The following is a 23,741-nucleotide window of genomic DNA, read 5'->3' as shown; positions in this document are numbered from 1 at the left end:
GCCCCGGGTGTCTGCCCGGACCCGAGAAGAGGAGGTGCGGTGTCCCCCTGGCAGTGCATCGGTAGCAGAGATCCTGAGAGACTGAGATGATAGGCCGCACAAATCTGGCAGGATGGCGGCCCGGGCCTGAGGACCCTGTGGCTTAGGTGGGGTATTCGGCACCCCTGGGTGAAGGGGTGAGGTCCTGCCGGCCGTAGGAGGTGCCTGAGGCAGTCGGTTGCAGGAGTGTGCATTGGTTGCGCTGCTCCAGCCGTGCAAGCCCCCTCGTGAGTCTGAGGCAGGGGGTTAAGCTGGCAAAAAAGCGATACAGGCCTGGAGGCTTCCCTGTGAGCTCCTCCGGGAGGTGCGTGTATGGTCTGTGGCACCGTTGCTTAATAGCAGGGGCGAGGCTGGCTCCTGGGCTGTGTTGGGAATCTGTTAAGCGAAGATCCAGAGATGTTGCTAAGGCCATGCAGGATCCGACAGGAACTCCACAAGAGTGGTGTGCTGGGAAACGCCCCCCCCCCCCCTCCAGTCTATTGGGGTAAGGACCCGGTGTGGAACTTAATGTGTATCCTGGCCCTGGGGTGGTTGGCAGATTGGATGAATCATGGCAAAGTAAATGGATGGATGCATGGCAGCATGAATGGATTAAAGGCAATGTGACTGAATGTATGATTGGATAGCAGAGTGGATGGATTGATGAATGCATGGCGGGATGAATGGGAGAGTGGACAAATGGATGGATGGATGAGCGGATGGATGGCAGAATGGATGGATGGCAGAGGGGATTGATGCATGGCAGAGTGGATGAGTGGGTTGGTTGAATAGCAGAGTGGATGGATTGATGGCAGAGCGGATGGGTGGTTGGATAGATAGAAGAGTTGATGAATGGATGGGTGGCAGAGTGGATGGATGGTGAATGAGTGGCAGAGTGGATGGCAGAGAGGGTGAGTGACAGATTTGGTTGATGGAAGGATGGAAGAGAGGATAGGAGGATGGATGGATGGCAGAGTAGGCTGATGGATGGCCAAGTGGATGAATGGAAGAGTTAATGACTTGATGAAAGAATGGCAGTTGATCGATGAATGGCAGAGGTGATGGTAAGATAACAGAGTGGAGGATGTATGGCAAAGAGAATGGATGGCAGAGTGAATGGATCAATGGGTGGCAGAGTGGATGGTTGGTTTTTAGACTGTATGGATAGGCAGATGGATGGCATAATCGATGGATGGCAAATTGGATGGATGGATGGATGGAAAGAATGGGGAAATATTGAATGATGGAGGAAAGAATCAATGGATGACAGAATCTAAAGGTGAAATAGTGGATGGCAGTAGGGGGGGTGGAAGGGTGAAAGAATGAATAGATAGATGCATGGATGGAAGAGACAAGAAAGCTGTTCTATTGCGGATTCAGCTCACTTGCTTTGCTTGCTTGGAGGCATCAGCACTTTAATTCAAATTAGAGACTACTTTAATTTTCTGCAGAAGCAATTGTTAGGACCAATTAATGTCAATCCCTGCCACCTATAAGTCGGTATATTTTGTCCCTGGTCACTGCTCATATTTTCTCTATATTTTCATTATCAGTGTTGGTGGTACTATGATTTTTTTAAGAAACACTGCAGGGTGCATGTCAGGCCACCAGTGTCTGCTTTAGATCACCAGCTTCCTCTGAAGCTGACAGGAGGGTGACTGAGTGGGCTGAGGCAGACCCTGAAAGTACTGGAATATTTAATCATCGCCCCTATAGAACCTATGTTTTTTTTGTTGTTTTAAAATGCACTATTTAACCTCCTTTTTAAAACCATTTTGAGGGTGAAAAACCCTAGCAGACATAATAGGTCTGTTGCATACCTGACTAAAATGGTGATGCTGTCAAGATCACTGTACTGTTTCTCAAACTTACCAATTCCCAGATCCAAGAGCCTCTTCCACATGCTGGTTGCCATGCTAGGGGATCTAATTTGAAATAATGAATGGTGCAGAGTAGCACGTTCCTTTCCAAATTGAAACTACCCACGGATCAGGGAGGCCTGGGAGCCCTGCACTTCAAGTACTGCTATCTCGCTGTGCAACTTCAGTGGCCTTCTCGAGAATGAATGTGTATAGTGTGGCCTATGTGACATTGGTTTCATGCATAAGGAACTGAGGGTTTTTTCTTACATGACATGCATGGAGTGAAGCAAAAAGGAGATAGCTATAGCTTTGCTTATGTTTCCAAATACTGTTGTTATTTGGTGAAGTGTGGGTGTAGAGTGTGATCTATGTGGGAGTTGTTTTGGTGTTGTGCTTGATGTCTAGCGGGTGGTTTTACAGCTGTGGTCTTGTAGTAGCAGTTAAGTATGGAGTGGTGTAAAGAAGAGGAAGGGATACATTTACTTATGCGTTTAGTTACCATTTTAGTGCTGGTTGGTCTTCATCAACTGAGACTTGACCTTCGAGGTTTGCTCTATGCTTACGCCGCAGTTTCACGCCCTTTCTTATGCAGTGGAGTAGAGAGTGGCATCGTAACTTAAACCCTGCCAATCCACCCCTGCTGCTTGCAGTAATTTTTCCCCAGATCCTCCCCTCCCCGCCGCTACTTGCCATGTGCAGCAATCTGGGGGATAGCCCTGGGCACCAGAAGCTCTAGCTACGCCTCTGGCTCTACCCTTGTTTAAATATTTAAATAACATAAATAACGATTTTAGCATATTTGTTCATTCTTTTCGACATAATGTGCTTTGTGATTGCCATACACAGTGAGACTGCATATAAAAGCAATGCGAGCCAGGAAACTTTGGAAATGGTGGGGCGTAAATACAAACATGAAGTAGCTAAAAGACAGAGGGGCCAGTTTATATATGGGCTGATGGCACGTTGTTCCTGGTGGAGCGGCCACATTTATAAATAAAGGCCAAGCAGGCCGTTTATAATGTATTGGCAGGAACAGCCGGTATGTTCATGGAGTTGCAAGCAAGCCTCAACCCACCCTAGTGGGATGATATTCTTCAGCACAATCACCCTCAAAAACGTCTCAGACGTTATAGGTGTTGCAGGCAATTAAAGCATTCTTGGCACATCATTACACATTTTTCAAAATCAACTTTGCATCTTCCTTGACATCTTCATTGATATTTGGCCAATTAAACATGCTTCTTTTTGAATTTGGTGTCACTGTGAGGGTCAAGGGTTGTGTTTATGGCAGCCTTACCCACCCCAAAACAGGACCCTCGGCGAGACAGCCCAAGTGTTTTGGTGGGGGGGGGGGGGGGTGGGAGGTCGGCCCCAAAATGTATAGGAATGGCCACTCTTATGTCAACGAAACATAATTCAATGGCACATGTAATTTAGTCAGTCTTGCTCCAATGAGAACAGTCCAGCCCAAACTACCAGCAGGAGCATAGGTTAGTCATTGCAATTCAGGGGGGACGGGGTGGGGGTGAATCTCAAATTTCCCAACTAAAAAAGCAGTGAGCTGTCGGATGAATAGCTGAGGTGACTGAGGTTTTGAATTGACTGTACCCAAGAGGAGCTGGGCCAGTACAGATTCTCATTACGTGGGCATGAGGGGCTCATTTAGTGTTTGGTTGGCAGGTGCTCACTTGCTATGGCAACAGAGTATCCTGTTCACCAAATTCAAGGTCTACTCACCTGTTTTTAAGTTGGGCAGACTGCAAGTTTTCAGTGACAGAGTAAACTGTACACCATTGGTGTAAAACATCCTCCAACGGCCCAATCGAGTAAGGCCTAGTTAGAGTGGATGGTCTGATTCTTAGTTCTGTTCTGAGCGAGTAATAGTTCTTATTACCTTTATTTTTACTGTCCTTCACTGCCAGGTCTACCCAGGTCTACTCTGGCAGTGAAGAATGTGTGTGGGTGATTGTTTTTTTATTTTTCTAAGCAAACTCCTGCTTTGGGAGTTTGTGTTTGAAAAATACAAAATCTTGGAAAGGTTTGACGGCTGGGCATCATGTTGACGGAGTCAATCAAACTTTTCCTCCATTGACAGGAACTGACATGATGGAGGTTCATGCCAATGCATAGACATTTCTAAATTTGGTGGGTGGAGTAAAGACAGGATGGGAGATGTAAAGTCATCCAACCCTGTCTGCCTTTCCCCATCTGCTAACCCTAAATCAGGCCCCCTCCCCAGTCTACTATGACCCAGTGGTCCAAAACAATGTTTTGGAATGTCACCCAAAGCAATTGCCAGTGATTTGACTATTTCAAAGCATTTATCGCATCTACTTTTGGGGGTTTCATTACTATACTGCAAACCTGACACTGGTGCAGCTTTCGAGGCCTACTGTTGCCAATGTTTGTGAATTCCAAAAAAGTAGTGTAATTTGCATCCATTTGAGGAGTACTTCTGTGTGTGCAAATTTGCTACTTTTTGGTAAACCGGGCATTTTATATATTTAATTTCAAAATATGAATAAGTTAAAAACTCTTAAGTGAAATTAAGACAAGAAGAAAAACCAACACAGCCGTAGCAGACCTGACTCATGGCCCCCCATACCCAACTATCACACCCGCCACACCCCCAGAAACTATGCCCCTTACTGCAAGCCTAAGTCCTCGCTGAACTGGAACACAAGCAACCCAAGTCTGATTTTGCCATGATTGGGGCTCTTCAGTCGGGTGCAGCTCGATTCCATTGGCGCAGTGATTAAATGGGTTTGATAGATTCCAGTTCACAAAGCAAAAATGGAAACCCATTTTAGAAATCTATTTTTTCAAATGAATAGTCAGGCTTCGACAATTGAAAGCTGTTTCAGGTAATTTGGGTGTGATTACTACGGAAACCTGCACAGTGTGACAATCATTTCTGAACATTATGCATCTGGTCAATAATTGATACAAACAAGTGGAATCACAATTCCTTATCCAACTTTACATTGATTCAATTTGTAAATTATATTTTACACAATAGCTATGTTAGTGATCACATTAGCACTATTCGAAAATATATTGGATTGCAGCAGGCTTCAGAACCATTTAGCAGCATTGCTTTACAGTCCTGGCCATTTTTTTCCTTATGAGTTCACACAGATTTTAGGACCCTTCTCACACTATGACAAGCTTGTTTGATGTAAGCAACAGTTGGGATGGTGTCAATGACCTTTGTATGTGGGAACAAAGCCAGCCACCATTCCAAAATATTCTGTTGGGCAGTTTTCTGTTTTTGAGTGCAATAAAGGCCTGGGTTTGTGGGTGGTGACTGTGGTTGCACACCAAGTTAGGAGGATTGTACTTTGGCAGTTCTGCTTTTGCATCTTAAACAATAAGCTCTTGTTCGTCTGATGTAGAAAAATATGTCATTGCGTAACCTTCCAAATTATTTGGATGCAAAACGCTGCTGGTGGTAAAGGTACAGGCATGTGGCAATATCGATTTTCTCTGACAACGTAGCTAGTGTCAACAGGACTTTGATCATTATGCAATCTTCAGACCTAAGAGGAAACCACATAGAGTCTGGGTCAAGTCAAATGACGTATGCAGGACTAAACAATCTATTATTTTCATATTCTTGTGGCTCCAGAAACGTTAAACATATCTTGTAAAGGCAGAAGAATACTGACATCTACTGATCTGCACATCTTAAATGTGACCACCATAAGACTGAAGCTTAATTCCATTATATTCAATAAAATTGCAATAGATTTCATTGGTTAGGCTGAGCCCCAGTTACAAGCCAGGGACAGTCCTTAAGCAAAATGCAGGTCTACAAAAAGGTGATGTCCTAGTTTACCAACTTTAGAATATGCTCTAAAGTTCTACAGGGATTGAAAACAGTTGAATTATACTTCCTAGATGTCAAAGTATGATATTTCAGCTTTATAAAGAGGGTTCTATTTTCCTTTAAAAGCCTTCTTTTAGCCGTCAGCTATACAAACTGCTGAGTTTGAGAAACCTAGTTTGATATGCACAGTAGATGTAAATACCCGCATTATTTTTTAAAGATTTGTTTATTAGAATTTTCCAAGAAAAACACATAGCAAAACAATGTTACACCTTCACCCAATCCACTTATCAATACTTTACAATTCCTTTCAGTTGTGATTCTCAAAAGCCCGCCCCACCACTGGACCAGCCCACCATATTTTCAACCATATATTTGTCCATAATTGGTGTACACATTCATGCAGCCTAGTTTCCAGACGTATGCCAGTGGTTCTACTGCCAATGCCAAGGTTTTGGGGACAAAGGACAGCCCTGCGTCTTCTCCTGCCTCATTTCCCAAGAGTCCAAAATTCCGCACTAGTGCCCCTCCGTGCCACTGGCCGCATGTATAAGAATGGCCGGAGACAGTGAATAAAATTGGGGCCGAACCCCATATGTCGCTGGACAGATCACATATATTGCCACCCTACTGTGTCGAATGCCCTCTCAGTATCGAGGGTTGCCCCCGCGTAACTATCCATGGAGGTGGCCAGTATAAGCATAATGATTCAAACACCAAAGGTTGAAAATGGTGCTCCTCTTCATGATAAACCCAGTTTGATCTGAGTGTATCTGTGCCTGGACCACACGCAGCAGTCTGTTGGGCAACAACTTACACAGTTGTTTAAGGTTCATGTTAAGCATTGACACGGGTCTATAAGAAGAGAGCTCCGCAGGATCTTCCCCTTCTTTAGGTAGCATCTCTATCGTTGCCTGTCTCATAGTCTGTGGTAACTACTCTTTCTCTCACCACCCTGTACACTTTTAATAATTTTTTGAGTATGACCAACAGCAGCATACAATTCCGCGAAGGCCATCAGTCCCTGGGGTCTCCCCAAGCTTCAAATCCACCAGTGCTTCATTTAGCTCTTCCAACTCTAGGATGGGCTTTCATGAATGTTTGATGCTCCTGGACCAGCCTGGACAGAGTAGCAGTCTGGAGATTCTCCTCCAGAACATCTGTACCTTCCAGTGGTATCTAAGAGATGCTTTCCTGCAGATATTCCAATTAGGAGGCATTTATCTGGTCGTAAGGCACCATAACCCCCCATGCTCTTGCGCAGTGAAAGAATATGGGACTGTGGCCTACCTCTTTTTAACAGCCATGCCACACTTCTGACTGCCTTATCACCTTCCCTAAATACTTTTTGTCTATATTGGGTGTGGGATTATTTCTCGAGTTGTGCCAAGTGTCTCATCTGCGTCAGATGCTGGCAGACACTAGGGTCCCGGTCAGTGCCCGGTCCCAGCCCGCCTGCCTATCTTCTAGAAGGTGAGGTCCCGCTCTAACTGCAGTCATATTCCATGCATGTAGGCCATAGATTCCCCCCTTAATGCCACTTTAACTGAACTACCACTGTACCATTACCAGAAAATGACCAGAAAGCGAGAACAAAAATATCCTAGAAATATCCTAGACCCACTTTTAGGGGGTATTCAACATTTGACCAAGGTTTAGTAAAAATAATCAAAGCATGTTAATGCATTAGTCTATAATAAAATCAGCCTAGCAATATCTACATATACTCTGATCAGCAAGCATTTCAACACAAAAGACAAATTCAAAGAAAGAAGTGCAAACGTTTTACATACCAATTCAAGAGTAATAGAACTGACTTCTCACTAATTTACATCTTTACCTAGAAATATTACTCAAATGGAAAATACATCTCAAATACAAATCAGCTCTCCAACTCAAAACACTCTGGTTCAAGAAAAGCCCAACTCTATCTCTCTCATTCTCTGGAAATGCCTCTCATGTTCTGGAGTGGCCTGTCTTCTGAAAACAAGGACGCTCAATTATATCAGGTCTTCCAAAGCAAATGAAAACACCACCTGATCATCCGTTGCCTACAGAAGTGAATCCTTCCATTCTCTTGCACTTGTTACCTGGAAATACAACCTCTGTTCCATAGGCGTCAAATCACCATAATGCTAGGGGTAGTGGAAGTGACATCATGTGTCCTTCGATGCTCTGGGACATCACAGGAAGTGACATCACTTTATCCTAATGACAGCTCCTGACTTTTTACTCTGATGTTGTGATAGAAGAAGTGGCATGATGTTGAAATTAAGGGAACCAGTCTGAACAACACGGGCAGAGCCACCTGTGTTCCAACCACGCAAGCGCTACCACGCTTGCCTTAACTATGCACATGCCTTAACCACGCATATGCGTGGTTAAGGCATTGCGCTGTCTAACTGCTGCTGCATGCCGGGCGGAGGCAGGAAGGATTGGATGCCGACAAAGGAGCCAGAGGATGCAGTGTGGTAAGTGGATCTGGGCCCAGGTTTTGGGGGGTAGTTCGTAAGGGACGGTGTTGTATTTGAGTGCTGGAAGGGCAGGGTAGCATTTTGGGCTTGGGGAGGGTCGGGTAGTTTTTTTTAATTAGGGTTAGTGTTTTAGGCCTCAGGGCAGTGGGAGGGGTTGGGATAGTTTTAGGGACAGCACAGGTTGGGGGGGTTGGGGTATTGTATATTAAGGAGCAGGGGTTTAGGCCTCAGAGCAGAGGGAGGGGAATGGGTAGTTGGGGTAGTTTTTAGGGCTAGGAGAGGGTAGGTAGTTTTTAGGGCTCAGGGGGGTCGGGTAATATTTTTAATTAGGGGTTAGGATTTAGGCCTCAGGGCAGTGGAAGGGTTGGGGTCCTTTTAGGGACAGCACAGGGGTGGGGGTTTCGGGGTAGTGTATGTTAAGGGGCAGGATTTTAGGACTCAGGACAGGGGAAGGGTTTGTAATTTAGGGCTTAGGGCTGGGGGTAGGAGTCTCGGAGTAGTGGCGACCCTAGCCATGCATACCCCCCTTACCATTTATGCGTTTACCATCAAATTGCATGGTAAAGGCATGAGTGGTAAAGGAATGCATGGTTAAGACGCATTCGTGGTTCGGGCTGAGTGGTAGAGGCACACGAGGTCACAATGTAGATCAAATAATGTACTAAATTAATTAAACACAATTTGATTTGAGCACCTGCAAACACCCCATAATAATCAAAGTTAAATATAATTGTGTGGATCCATGTCAAAGATGCGACATGCAGCCCCCACTATGCATCGATTCTGAGATATAGCGAGGCTTCGATGCGAGGTTCTGTTGCGTCGGCATTGAGGATCCCATCAACGGAATATGCAATGTGTCGTCCGGTTCTCAGGGATGCGACATGTAGTCAGGCGATGCGTCGGTTGTGAATAGCTTTGAGACCTCCTTCGTCATGGCTGCCTTTGCCGAGAGATGCAAGGGCCAGCCCCAGGGAAGCCTTGTAAAGTGGTGGTTCAGAAGGCTGTGCTGTTGTGGCAGTGATGCTAGTCTTTGCAAAGGGTCTCATCCATACCACAGATACGCAGAGCCACCACCGAAAGAAGATCATTCTCCTACCTGGTGAGTAGTGCGCTTTATAAATGTATTGACTGATTGATTGATTGATCCATGCAGTGGTGGCAATTCGTCGGTTCTGCTTGAGTTTGTGTTGTGAAGCCAAGGATATGGGTTGATTCTGCTGGAAACACAGGCTGGTAAAGTGCCTCAGCTCAACTTCCAAGGGTCAACAACTGGGGTTGCACCACTTGGCAGGGCAGACTCACAGATGGCAGAGTCCAGGTGCAGATGCACGGTGGTTAGAAGCCTGTTATGTCCATGAGACTTCTGATCAAGAGGCTAGCCAACTAGTCCTTGGAGTCACTCTGGGTTCTGGGTTCGAGAGATGCAGGCCCAGTCGTTTTCACCTAGGCAGGAGGTCAGCAGACAGCAGGTCACACAACAAAGTAGGAGCCCTTCAGTAGCACAGCAGTCCTTCTTTCTGTTGGAGTATCCACAGGTCCAGAGGTATGCTGAAGTGGTGATGTCTGAAGTCCATCTTTTATACCCTGGTGCCCTGGTTCTGGAAGGTGGGAGAAGCTTCTAGACAGTGGGTTTGAATTGCACAGAATTCCCTGATTCCCCTGTCCTGGGTCCAAGCTGGCTGAAGTGACAGTGCAGGGTCATTAGATATGTAAGGCCACTTGCAGGCGTGGTGGAACACATGGCTTTACACTTCTATCCTATGGTGATGGCACCCAGATCGTTGTCTCCCTGTCCTCTCAGGAAAATCAGAGCGCAGTAACAATGAATAGTTCTCTTTCTCAAGTCTGCTCCTGGATGAATTCTAATTCTTTGAAGTTAAATGGAGACAATACTGAGGTACATGTTTTGGAAAACCTTCCCCGTCTCTGGCCCCGCATTTTTGAGCTGGAGGTGATGAGCACCAAACCCGCCCCTGTCCCAGTAGTCAAAAATCTCAGCGTCTCAATTCTGTCTATGAGTCATCAAATCTCTAAAGTGGCCGCTACTTGTGTCAGCATTTAGTGATGAATCAGAAAAATATTTGGGTGTCTTTCGTTTTCGGCCCAATTAACTGTTATTCAAGACTTGGTGATTTCGAGGCTTGATTACAGAAATATCTTGTATCTTGGAGTAACAAAGAATCTGCTTGGACGATTTCATATAGTGAAGAACGGAGCAGCAAGACTTTTACTTCATCCCCCTAAGTTCTACTCTACTGCGAGCCTGCTTTGCGAGCTGCGGTGGGTCCCTGTTGAATGTTGTATCCAATTTAAGGCACTGTGTTTTGTACACAGATGCCTGTCGAACTCTTTTCCCTCCTACTGCCATACACTCCCAGCTGTTCCCTACGATCAAGTAACTTGGATATCATAGTAGTTTCTAGAGTTAAGAGAGCTAGACAAGGAGTCCAAGACTTTTCTTTTCTTATGTCCAAAGTTATGGTAATCTCTCCCGGCCGAGCTTAGATCATGTTGTTTACTCTCAATCTTCTGCAGGAAACTCAAAACTTGGCTCTTTTTAAACTCTGGCACCTAAACCAGTTTCTACTGTGCTCCTTGTTACCGCATTGTAGCGTAGCACTGGGACGCTCATGCGCTCTATAAATCTGAATAATAATAATAATAACAATTAGGCCCTTTATGTGAATACCAGACAAAACCTATTTTGGTGTGATGCTGGGTTAAGCTCCTCCCTCCCATCCTGCCAGTGATAGCCCATCCAGCCACACCTAAGCTCCCATTGTGTGTGGCTGATTAGAATGAATACACAAACCCCATCTGTCAACTCCACCTAGTCATGTGACAAGACACAGGCTGTAGGCACCAATAGGCTAATGACAGAAAATGTAAACTTTCTTAAAGTGGCATTTTCAGAATTACAATTTAAAATCCGACTTCATCATAAGTTAGGATTTTAAATTGTGGTTCCAGAGACACCCAACATGAACCGATTATCTCTTCCCATTTGAAAATTACACTTATGAAATGGAATAAGGCAACTAACATGTTATCCTTTGGGAGAGATTGGCCTTGCAGTACTGAAAAACAAATTTGGGAGTTTTTCACTAGCAGGACATGTAAAATTTAAAAGTACATGTTCTACTTTATAAATACTTTGCACTGTACCCTCTGGGCTGTCCAGGGCCTTCCTTAGGGGTGACTTATATGCATTAAAAAAAGGTTTGGTCCTGGCCAAATGTTTATTTTGCCAGGCCCACATGGCAGTTTAAAACTGCAAACACAGGTTCCGCAATGGGAAGCCTGAGACATGTTTAAAGTGCTAATTAAGTGGGTGGCACATTCAGTACTGCAGGCCAACAATAAGCATTAAATTTACAGGCCATGGGCACATGTAGTACCACTTTACTGGGAAGGTATAAGTAAATTAAATATGCCACTTGGGGAATAAGTCATTATTACTGTGTTTAGAGGAGAGAGCACAAGCACATTAGCAATGGTCGTCAGTGATAAAGTGCCTAGAGTCCTAACACCAGCAAAAATGAGGTCAGAAAAAGTGGAGAAGGAAGGCAAAATGTTGGGGGGAAGACCACCCTAAGGCTGACAGGTCTAACACAATGGAATTATTAAAGATTCTATTCCTGTAATCAAGTCAACCTAAGTGTACAAAAAATGAACTATAGTAGCCAAAGTCAGGGTGTCTGGGGTTTTATCACATCACTTTCAACTATTGAGATGTACAAGACATGTATGCTAGTCTTCATTACTTTTTACATTGCCGCTAGAGCCACTAGCCTGCAGGATGACATGAGGTGCACTTATTAGAGGTTTTAGGTGGGATGAAAACTTGGATGATAGAATAACTTTAAATGTAGACAATATTTTGGTAAAATGTCCTGCTGCTGATGTTGTCATCTGGGATTTGGGCTTCGAGCACTGAGCTTTCAGCTTCAAGGAGATAACTCTGTTGGTCCTCTTGACATTTGGGTCCAACTTTGTTTGGGAGTAGGTGGGATACTGCACCAGAGAATGAATGAAAAAAGTTTGTAAAGCGCAAACAGCTGCCCCCACAGGAAGCATCCCGGTGCTAAAGCATGTAGAGAAGCTGAGAACAATAACAATTGCCCTCTCCCAAAAACAATCTCTATACTTCTGTAAACAAACAGGTTTTCAAATTTGATTTAAAAATAGTTTTGGAAGTTATGCCCCGAAGATGCTCGGGCAGGGAGTTCCATAGAGCAGCAGCCTTAAAGGCAAAGACCTCCCACCTGCTCTCGCCTTGTGTATCCTGGGGACACACAGGGGATTGTGACTTGTAGCGCGAAGTGCTCAAAGCAGTGTGTTCTCAGCAGTGTGTATTTGTTTATTCTCTTCTGAATATACAATGGGCCTTTTTGTACAAGGCTCCCTGGGTAATCATTAGAGCCTTAAATGTAATTATTTGCCTCACCAGTAACCAATGCGTGCGCGTCAGGCCTTTTTGCACCGACTCTCTTTTGGGGGTCTTTAAAACAGTCTGGCTGCAGTTGCAGATAAGGGCACACATTTGTGAGTTCTTATTCTGTAACAGGATGTATGACATTACAACGCATGCTTTTACCACGCATGCCTTTACAACGCAGTTTTTACAACACATGCCTTTACAACGCATAGTGCTTAGGGGTGCTGGATAGTGAATAGTTTAATTTACTATTCCAACTCCAGTCCCCGTGGATAGTAGGGAAGGTGTTGGATAGTAAATTAAATCTATTCCCTATCCTAGAGCGCCCCCCAGCGCAATGCGTTGTAATGGTTTGCGTTGTAAAAGTTGCGATGTAAAAGCACTGCGTGGTAAAAGTTGCGTTGTAAAGGATGTTTTCCTCTGTAACAGGATGTGTGTTTAAGAGCTGGTTATTTAAGGCTCTCATGTGATTCTTTTTATCATAGTTACCCCTGAGGAAGGGCAGTTTTGCCCGAAAACCATTGGGTTTACCTCATGGACGTTGTATCATAAGGAATGGTGAATCACCACGTGTTCTTAAGTAAAGCCTGGACAGGCACTCGTTGAACTTTTAGAGGAAATACTGGAATACAAATATGTACTGTTCAAAATGGATGAATCATGGCTTAAACTTGGAAAATAAATGGAAGAAAGTGTTGGAATTTCATTGGACTGTCACCTCACTTTTGTTGTCTGTTCATCATGGCTTGGGGACCTGACGAGGCTTCAGCTACTGCACTTCCTCAGATATTGCCCATCTGAGCCAGCAAAACATCTAGAGGAATTCCCACACCTAGGAATTGTAATTTCCCAAATTATGAGTAATATCCAGCTGTAGTAATCCCCACTCACTTGCAGTGAGACTCATTATGAGTAACAGTGTTTTGACCCTGTTTGTGGTCACAGAATTTCATTTTCTGGTTTTGTAAACAGACAGTGCTAGCTAGAATAATTCTGTTTGAAAGGCTGGAGTCTGGCAAACCGAGTTATTGGACTATAAAATGTAAGCGTATCCAGTTTTCTGGAAATGTCATTAATCGAACTTTCAAACTTCCATAAAATGAATCACTATAAATAAATAAAAATACATTTAGCTGATACTAATTACATCGGAAGTGTAACATCTCAGAAACTTAATTTGGTGAAATCTGCAAGTGCAGGATTTAGAAATGACCAAAACTCCTTGGAACGAACATCGTGGGAAATGTGTTTTCATAGAAAGAAATCCTACAATCTCCAAGCATTTGCCTCACTTACGCAAGAAATTCTTGGTTTGTTGTGCTTTCAATGGGGGGCGGAGGGGGTCACCTGTAACTCTGTGCACTTATTTTATTGATTATATAAGTCCGTCAGCTGCAAATACACGATAGTGCGGCCACCGCTTTTTCGGCGTAAAAATGGCTGTGACGCACAAGTCAGCTAATGTGACATATGCTACATAAATTGACATTTTTACAGAAAAAAATGTTTCTACAGTTAACGCAATTTTTTTTATTAAAATTGGCGCGCACTGGGTATGATGCAGAACCATTCACTTTATAAAAAGTCACATGATTAGCTGTTTAATACTATCGCTAAACATGTATTAACATTACTGTCCAGAGAGTGTAAACATCACCATTTGATGGACTTGGTTCAAGGGCTTTTGCAGTGCTTAATGTGAGCCGGTGGTTGCAGGGGGGCCGCCGGATCTCATTTTTGGTGACCGGAATTTATGTTTTCTCATCAGGCTTTGACACAGAGCAAGGAAACACACAAAGACAACGAGAGGGAAACATCGACCAAGGGAGGGAGCAAGGGGTAGAAAACAACTAAAAAGATTAGTAAAAGTTTCAGAATGGTGGTGAATTAATAAGGCATGAGGTGGAATCAAGACTGCGCACCATTGTATTCATCACCCCGCTTTCACTAGTGCCGAACGCTGGCTTCTTGGCAACATTTTGGGACCCAGCACCTATTCTTTTACAAATTAAGCACTGTTTTGCCCCCATGAAGCATGAAGCAAAAAAAAAAAATACATTTCAGTGTAATTCAAGTAGAGTGAAAAGAACGATTCAGTCTTAATCATTTTCCACTGTTGACAACAATTAATGTACACATCACAAAGTTATCAAAGTTGCAGATATTTCAGCAGGACGCCCACATTTTAGGAGAGTGACAAACATGTTGCCTCTCTTCTTATGTTCCTCGCTCTGCACCCTTAGGTACCTCCTGGTGAGACTAATACATGGTAAATATGATATCTGGGAAACGTATACACAGAGCTGTTATTAATAAAAAGAGGTGATGTTTATTGCCACATAATTTACCACTCTCTACACAGTCAACACTATGGTACTGCGCTGCTGCATGATGTTTGAGTTACTGAATGCAAGTATATTGGTATAAGATGTGTTGGCGGGAAACTAGCTCATAGGATTTTAAGCACTCATAAGACAAGATGCAGGGCTGCTGCTCTCGATACAAGCTGGAAATGGGGTTAAATGGATTTCATTACTGTGCATAAAAAAGAGATAGATTCTTTAAAACGTTTCTGGGACTTTGGCAATATGTTCCATCAAATGACAAACATTAACATTTGGGGACATAATTGCACAAGTGATAAAAAAGACTGTTGTTCCCCGAACTTTATTAGATTTTGTGTGTGGATAGGCCCATGTGCCCTATTTGTGCCAGAGATTTTAAAGGATATTGAAACATTTTCTGTGCTTATTTTGTCAATCATAATGATAATATTATTTAGTGCAGGGACCCAGAGTCTTACTTATGAGCCACCATTGGCACTGCCGCGTGCTGGGGACGCCAGATACAAAGGCTGCCTAAATCTCATTCCATCCCCTGCCTCTTTCTTCCTTCCTTATCCCACTCTTGCAATCTCTTTCTCCTGTCTTCGTTTTCATTTCGTTCTCCCTTTTCAGACCTTCGTTCTCTTGTTCCGTTTCCAAGGAAAGTAACTCCTCGCTGGTGTGAGTGCGCGCCAGGGAGCGGTACAGCAGAGACGAGACAGCTTAAGACCGCTTCTGGTGGACATGTTCTCAGGGTGCAGAGAGACACTCCTGACTAAAGATACCCGAGTCCATCAGCAACTGACTGACTTGATAGTTGAGACATACTCCCGCTTTACTCCTCCTCCTCAAACTGCAGACCGCTTGTAATTAATTGTAGGATGCTTACTGTGGAGCCTACTATGCCTTTCATGTTCCTCTGTCCTTATTTTGGATAGGTAGAAATACATTATTTTCCCCTTTTCTGTGAACCGTGTGGTTTGGGCAATAAGGATTTGTACAATAAAAGGGGCTGTTAGGTTTAAGCAGTATTTTTACCAAGCTTGCCAACTCTATCATTATAGCTTTTAATTAATTTCATAAGTCTATTTGATCATATTGAGACTTTGACGAATTGTTCTTGTGAATTTCGTATTTTACTTTGAATCCAGATGCCCCTGGGGAATCATTTTGTTCTTGATGGAAGTGCCAAGTTAGAGATGTAGGTAAACTGATTTGTTTCCCAGAGGGTAACTCCAGGGCTGTGCCACAAAACATTTTTGACTGGCTTAATTGTATGTCCTTGGCGGTGAGTGAAGGCAGTGCTTGGTAGAAACACTTTTCATCAACATATGATAACAGGATTCTGGCACTGGTAATGTGTGACAAGAACATTTGTGTATATTTGCTGTGTGACATTTTGTTGAGGTGGTGATGTTGTCTTTTTTTAGTGTAGCTGCGTATAATTGCTGCAATGTGATTTTGTTGGTTTGTTCTGCAGTTGTATTTTATTTTGACTGTTTTCAGTCGTGATATGTCCTGTTATGTTCTAGCTGTGACGTTATATCACTCTTTGTATGATATTGTGGAAGGTTTTGTTGTTTATTTTAGCTATGTCACTAAATGTAAATACACTGCCACCAAAAGCAGCACCTGCAACAAGTACCCACATACCAACGTTTGAGGTGGCAAAAGAGCGCTGCCCCAGACACCCCCAGCCCACAGCTGAGGCGGAGACTGCCCCAGCATCCCCACTGCTCGCTTTATGTGACGTGGTCCAAGGTGCTCACGCATCTGAATGTACATCCCACAGACGGCATCTCCATTGCGTCTTTTGTACACTTCAGCCTACTGGCACATAATATTCATGAGTATGTTTTATATATGTTTTATAATATGCATTATTCTCACTGCTAGCTGTGTTTATCCCAGCAAGTCTTGTATCGATAAGCTAAGAATGGAAACCAACAGCCCTTTGGTGATCACTTCTTTTTCCATTTACATAAAACAATTATCATTTTCGGTCTGAGAGATTCTGTCAGAGCCACGGGTCCTCGTTTTGGCTAAACGTGTGTTTGCCTTGACTCGTAATTAAATAAGATTATGCGCCCCCTCCCCATTTACTAACAGTGAGCATCCGGCTGTGAGCATTCACAATGTGTGTTCGTTTATTGTAATGCATTTAAAAGGCGCAGCAGATCAGTGCCAGGCACTGTCAGTGCAGCGCTGACAGGTTGAACTCCCCGATAATACAAATTCAGCTAAACTCAGCAATAAGTCAACGAGCCCCCTCTTCCATACCCCCCCCCCCCCCTCACCGACCGCTCACTCCACTCTCCCCCCGCACGTGTGATGCCGCGAATTCTCTTTTATTCATGGGTTTGCATATCCCCTTTTCCGTGACTTTTGTTTGTTGTGAACTCCGAGCAGCAGTGTGAAGCAGGGCACGCGAGAAGCCTTACCTCAGATGTGAAAAAAACAACCTCCTGCCTCCTCCTGGTTCAAGGGCAGACCCTGGCATCACAGTCCCAAGGTCTCGTCGTCCAAGGGCGCAGGCGGCAGCGCGAGGCAGCACTGTGGCGCGCCAGCATCAGGGCACTTTGTTGTGCAGTTCCTGCACTGATGTAGAACGGCAGTTGCCAAACCGGTCACCCACTTCCTGTATTAGAACAAGGAACTTTTCGCATGCTTGCTAAAGACGAGGTTCCTGTTTTACCTCTTCCGGCTGTGCTGCTACTGTTTGCGTTCTATGCCTGCAGCATAACTGCAGCCTCTCTGTGGAATAACGGAATAATGTAGAGATATAGTGGAATGCTTTTAGCAGACCTGCCTAAAAGGAAGGAATAGCGACAGCAACAAGGTGTAGTGTCCTGCGGGACTCGTTTAGTCTTCCAATAAATGGGACAGCAACAAGGTGTAGTGTCCTGCGGGACTCGTTCTAGTCTTCCAATAAATGGGACAGCAACAAGGTGTAGTGTCCTGCGGAACACGTTCTAGTCATCCAATAAATGGGACAGCAACAAGGTGTAGTGTCCTGCGGGACACGTTCTAGTCATCCAATAAATGGGACAGGAACAAGGTGTGGTCTCCTGTGGGACACGTTCTAGTCTTCCAATAAATGTGACAGCAACAAGGTGGGACACGTTCTAGTGTTCTGCGGGACACGTTCTAGTCATCCAATAAATGGGACAGCAACAAGGTGTTGTGTCCTGCGGGGCACATTATAGTCATCCAATAAATGGGACAGCAACAAGGTGTGGTGTCCCGTGGGACATGTTCTAGTCTTCCAATAAATGTGACAGCAACAAGGTGGGACACGTTCTAGTGTTCTGCGGGACACGTTCTAGTGTGCCAATAAATGTGACAGCAACAAGGTGTAGTGTCATGCGGGACTGTTCTAATATTCCGATAAATGTGACAGCAACAAGGTGTAACACGTTCTAGTGTTCTGCGGGACACGTTCTAGTGTTCCAATAAATGTGACATGTAACCAGCCACTCCCCAAGGGCTGGCTCCCGCACTTACATCCATCCATAACAGGTATCACCGGTCAGTTGACCATGCAAATAAAAGGGGATGGGCACGCGTGCCTTGGGCCACTTCCAGTTACTACAGCTATGCCTCCATGTCATTATTCTAGTGGCGTGAGGGCCTAGGGCCCAAGCCACCACATGAGGGAAGTAGTTTGCAGACACAGGAACACACATCACAAATAGTATCTTCTAAAGGGTACTGGTGGGGCAGTCTTCCAAGCAGGATGGCCAGGCAGGTCTGGAATGAGTACCGATGTAAGAGGCAGAAAAAGAACAGGTGACTTGTAAAGACCTTCTTGGGTTGAAGCATGGGTGGATGTCAGCTTGGTCTTGCCTTGTCCTGGACCAGATCTCCGTGTTCTTATTGCATGGAGTAGGAATCTACTCGAAGGTCAAAATAAAAGACAACACAAAAATAATATTTTGGGGATTTCGGTGCAAGGCAGCACCACAAGGAATCTTGATGCACTGCCCTGCATCAAATGAAAAGGACAGGAATAGGATACGGTGCATTTCTGCCCTTTTCCCCTGTGCTGGCGCACAATGCAGGCACCCTTGCACCATAGTGCAAGGGTGCTTGCATTGCGGGACTGATTGATTTTGTGCAGGAAGGGAAACCTTTCTGCACAATATTAATAATTTTAGGCGATTTCCTCTTTCTATGTGCTGCAGAATGCAGCACACATAGAAACAGGAAGAAACGCTTGGAGCAGCCACGGTCGGCAGTAGGAGTTCCTGCAGGGCAGTGACGTGGGTAGGGGGGTAGTAATGTATGGTTTACGGAGTTTAACAGGTAAGTAAACATATAAATAAATAAAACGAATTTCATTGCACGCACTGCATCGCATTTGGTGATGCAGTGCATGCAACGAAATACGTTTTATTTATTTATATGTTTACTTACCTGTTAAACTCCGTAATCCATACATTACTACCCCCCCATCCTGCCCCTCCCCCTCCCCACGTCACCGTCCTGCAGGAACTCCTACTGCCGACCGTGGCTGGCTTGGGGTGGTGTTAGAATCTGACGCATTCTCAGGTTTACGATTTCTCGTAAATCTGGAAATGCTTCCGATTCCATGGATGTGGTTTGGAAACACCCACAGCAATACCCATGGAACGCCCCTACACTCAGTGTTCTGCATGAAAGGGGCACATATTTACAAGGTCATTAAAAGCCACGCAAAGTGGCTTTACAAGTTCTTGTAAATACGCCATGGCACATTGCACCATCGGAACGTCAAAAAGTGACATTCAGATGGCGCAAAAGTGACTCAAGGGGCTTCGTAAATGAGGACTTAAGGGTATTTTAAATACACAGAGTGATTTCTCTACCGCTCACCTGTCCCTCCTCGTTCTTGATGTCTCCAGCCCTTGTTCCCTTCTCAATTCTCGTAAAAGCGGGTTTCGTAAAAGCTCAACATTCCTATTTCCTGGCTACTCAACACAGTAGCCAGGAACAGCACAGTGTGTTGAGTAGCCAGGAAATAAGAATCTGGACTCCTTCTTACCACAGAAAGAAGTGCGGAGTTACTACTTTTCAGCTGGCTCTACCCACTTCCTCTTCCAGTGCTATCTAGATGCAACCATTTTGGGGTATTTCCCCATCCAGCTTCAGAGCTTTCTCGCTGCTCAACCTGGCTTGGAGAAGTGGTGGCTCCCTCTAGATGAGACTCAACACCCGCCTCTCGCATGCAAGTGCAAAACGAGAAGTAGAACTCAGCGTCCTGGCGCTGTCTCAAGGTCAGGAGTAGTCTGGCACTGACAGGAGTATATATCAGGGATCAACAAAGCTCTGCTAAGGGCAAGTGTTTTGTGGAGATATTGGGAGCAGGGGTGGGATGCATAGGGAGGGCCACAGTGGAATCCGAACTGGGGAGGGTGACAAGAATTTGAAAAACAAATACCGGGACTTTACACAAACATAGAAGCAGGACTACAATCCTGCATCAGCTAGGGGGCCATGTAATGACTTACCTAAAATGCTCGCCAACATAGGAAATACAGAGAATGAGGTACTGAGGGTAATTACATGCAACGTTTACGTACAGTATCATCTGTGGTAATGAAAAGTCTGATGTATAAAGTCAGTTTGTGGTCGCAAAGCCTACGATTCGCAAAATCACATACTAAACACATTTTATGATTCTGTAATATGTTACCAAATTGCTAAATTAGTTTAGAAACCCATAACTATTCGCTGTTTGGAAGAGGAATTCTTTCAGTGTGCCTTCCGAATAGCAATTCAATAAGGTATGTAGCAATGTTCTGCAACTGAAATCCAGTTGCAGGACATTGAAATTTTACTGACACCTCAAAGGACATGTTAGCCCATTTGTATGCGGGCCACTCACCCCTTATGAATGTTAAAAGAAAATGTATTTATTCCTTCGTTCACCGGATTGAGTTCATTATTTTGAAAACGCTTGGAGTGATGGGGAATTTGAGAGAACCTGTGGGTAATCAACCTTCTTGATTAATCAAACAAGCCTAGAAAGGAACCAACATAATTTTTGTAGAAGGTGGTGTATGTTTTTTCGTGCCTATATAAATCCACCACCAGTAATGTAACCCAGATATTTTACCTGGTTTCGAGTTACAGCATTTCTTCTCAGGATTGTGTGTATTGCTTTAGGCTAGAGCAATCAGTATTTTGTGCCATACTTGATAAAACTATAAATCGATAGAGGTAACGGTGTAATAGAGGAAACCTAAAAAATGAGTTATTTTGCTATATTGGGCCAGTTATATCATAACGTTTACGTAAGTGTGTACCCCACATATAACCCCAATAATAGCTACGCCCCTGGATTTGGGCTGTAATGCACCTAAAGTTTTAGGTAAGGAATGTGATGTACCTGACGTGTTTTGAGCATCATGTTGATACATAAGTAATCAAACTTTAGTCGATAGTGCGTATAGCTTCGGTAGATAGATGCAGCGCTTTGATGTATGGTTATTGACATTAAAGTAGATAGCTTTTCAAAGCTAGGTTCCTTTCCGAGTATTATCATGTCAGTGACAATGATTGCTTGCAGATTTTGTGATGTACTCGTAGCAAGGTGATGGGTACTCACAATGAAGTACCTGCGCTTCTCGCAAGTAAAAGTCCTGCACAGTGCTAGTCCCTCCAAATAGATCTTCTTTTCATATAGCTGCTAGACCACCTTCAAGAAATGACTGAGGATTTAGATAATGAGTTGGACTAGTAAATCCTTATACCACTGAACCATAGAACCTAGAGAAACGCAACCACTCTATGTCATTCCCAGAGCCTCTACGCTTAAGTCATCTAGCAGACAGATGATTAATTTGTGGAAGAAGTTCACATGGTTTCGGGTAGCCAGCAGCCGCGGCCCGTGGAGGGAGTTCCGTGGGGCAGACAGGCGAGGCGGGGGTGGGGCAGAGTGGGGGGTGGTAAACACAGGAATATGGATGATTGCAGGTAAGTAAACAATTAAATTAATAAAACGAATTTTGTTGCGCTCCCTGCATCGCAAAATGTGATGCAGGGCGTGCTACAAAATTTTGTTAAGTGTCCCACGGTTGGCATGGCTATAGTGAAAATGGTGATGTTTTTTTCTGCTCGTTAGTCTCCTAAGGAACAGATCACATACCTCTTTGAAATGGATTCAAGTGAACATGGACACAGAAAGTTTCAAATAATGATACTAGGAAGGGCTGACCAAAGGCTACTATTTTAGTATTGCTGACTTCCTCTTTGGGAAGCACACTATCTTCACTGTACGAGAGGAAGTTGTTGCTTGGTTTATGTTGGACTTGGCTCTCTCTGCAGGGTCACCCCCATACATTTTGTAGTCACTCCCCTCCTTTGCTGAACCGTTTTTGTTGGCTTTTATGACTGTGCACTTTAGTGCAGCTAGTTAGTGCAAACATGGTAAAATTGGACTACACTTAACTGGCTCATTTAACTTACTTGGAAGCTTCTTGTGAATGGTACTACCTGCACTCATGGACTATACATTAAATATTACAATTGGGCCTGCAGCACTCACTGTGCCACCCACTAAAATAGCGTTGTAAAACATGTCTCATGCCTTCCATTACAGCCTGCTGTGCAGTCCTTTAACTGCCAATTCAACCTGGCAAAATAAACCTTTTGACAGATGTATACCTTCCTTTTAACACATACAAGTCACCCCTAAGGTAGGCCCTCAACAGTGCCCAGGGTAGGGTGCATTAAATAGAAAAGGTGCAACATATATTTTTTATTTTAATTTTCCTGGTGGTTACAAATTCTTAGATTGGTTTTCACTACTCTAAGGTCTACCTCTCCCATAGGATAACATTGGGGTAGCTTACTACATTTAATATGTGCTAACTTTTGATTGAGAACAAGTAAAAGTGTCATGTTTCGACTCAAATTAATTGTAATTTAAAATGCGTTTTAATATTAAAGTCATTGTTCAAGTTACACTTCTGAAAATGCCACTTTTAAAAAAGTTGGGATTTTCTTGTCCCAACCATTTGGTGCCTGCTGCCAGTGTCCTGGGTACATGAACATGAATTGCTTAGCTGTTGGGTGTAGTGTATTCCCTCGCAGACAGTGAGATAAAAGGGGACAAGGTCAGGATGTGTCATCCTACCAGGATTGCTGGAGCGTAACTGTTCCCTGTTCCACTTAGACTTCAAAGGGCTGCTTCCAGGACATTTACAAAGGACCCTGACTAGTCTTTGTCACCTCAGACTTCTTGGAGCCTTGGTAGGGGAAGGAAGAAACTTTCCAGAACCAGATGTGGAGGTAGCCTGGAAGATTCACTCACCTCAAAGGGTGATACCAGGTATAAAAATTGAACTATCAGAACAACTTTTGAGTACACTCCTGGACATGCGTAATATTTCAGAAGGAAAGTCTTGGACCTTCAGAGGACTGGCCTGCTGCTTAAGGCCAGCTCCGTCCCACTAGAGGTTTTCGACTTAAAAAATCTTGTCTAAAAAGGTAAAAATCTTCACCGGGTCGATGGCAACAGGCTCTCCATTGATGACAGTGATCTCCAGCTTCTCCGGCTCTGAGCTTTTTCCCACCATTGTCGACAGCTTCACCAAGATTTACATCCAGTGCTGCCTCGGCCACAGCTTGCTGCCTCGCCCTACTAAATTCCTTCTTTTCCTGGACTTTTCTTCAAATCAGGAAAGCAATCATCCAACAGGCTTCCAGGGGAAGACTACTTCCGCTAACAATGTTTTTTTCACAAGAATTCTTCCTAGAGGGGGCTCAATTCCAACCAATGAGGCTGCAGTGCCCTCAGATGAGCCCATC

At 44.2% G+C, this 23,741-nt stretch overlaps 2 protein-coding genes across 3 annotated transcripts in view; one reads left to right on the top strand and one right to left on the bottom strand.

Moving 5' to 3' along the window:
• The window catches only part of SLA (Src like adaptor), a 91,517-nt gene extending 73,793 nt beyond the window's left edge, over positions 1 to 17,724 (bottom strand). Inside the window, exon 1 of one of the 2 annotated variants that reach the window (XM_078686737.1) lies at positions 17,390 to 17,724. In XM_078686737.1, the coding sequence (XP_078542863.1) occupies positions 17,390 to 17,448 (59 nt within the window). In that variant the 5' untranslated portion in view covers positions 17,449 to 17,724. The remainder of the gene's footprint in view (positions 1 to 17,389) is intronic. The other variant, XM_078686738.1, reaches the window with a different exon arrangement.
• Positions 1 to 23,741, top strand: part of TG (thyroglobulin) — an 825,201-nt gene that overhangs the window by 658,928 nt on the left and 142,532 nt on the right. The gene's annotated exons all lie outside the window — the stretch shown is intronic.

Source organism: Lissotriton helveticus, chromosome 4_1 (assembly GCF_964261635.1).
Source record: "Lissotriton helveticus chromosome 4_1, aLisHel1.1, whole genome shotgun sequence".
In the NCBI taxonomy this organism is placed as follows: domain Eukaryota; kingdom Metazoa; phylum Chordata; class Amphibia; order Caudata; family Salamandridae; genus Lissotriton; species Lissotriton helveticus.
Note: the sequence above shows the minus strand (reverse complement) of the source record. Positions and strands in the feature narration are given on the sequence as shown.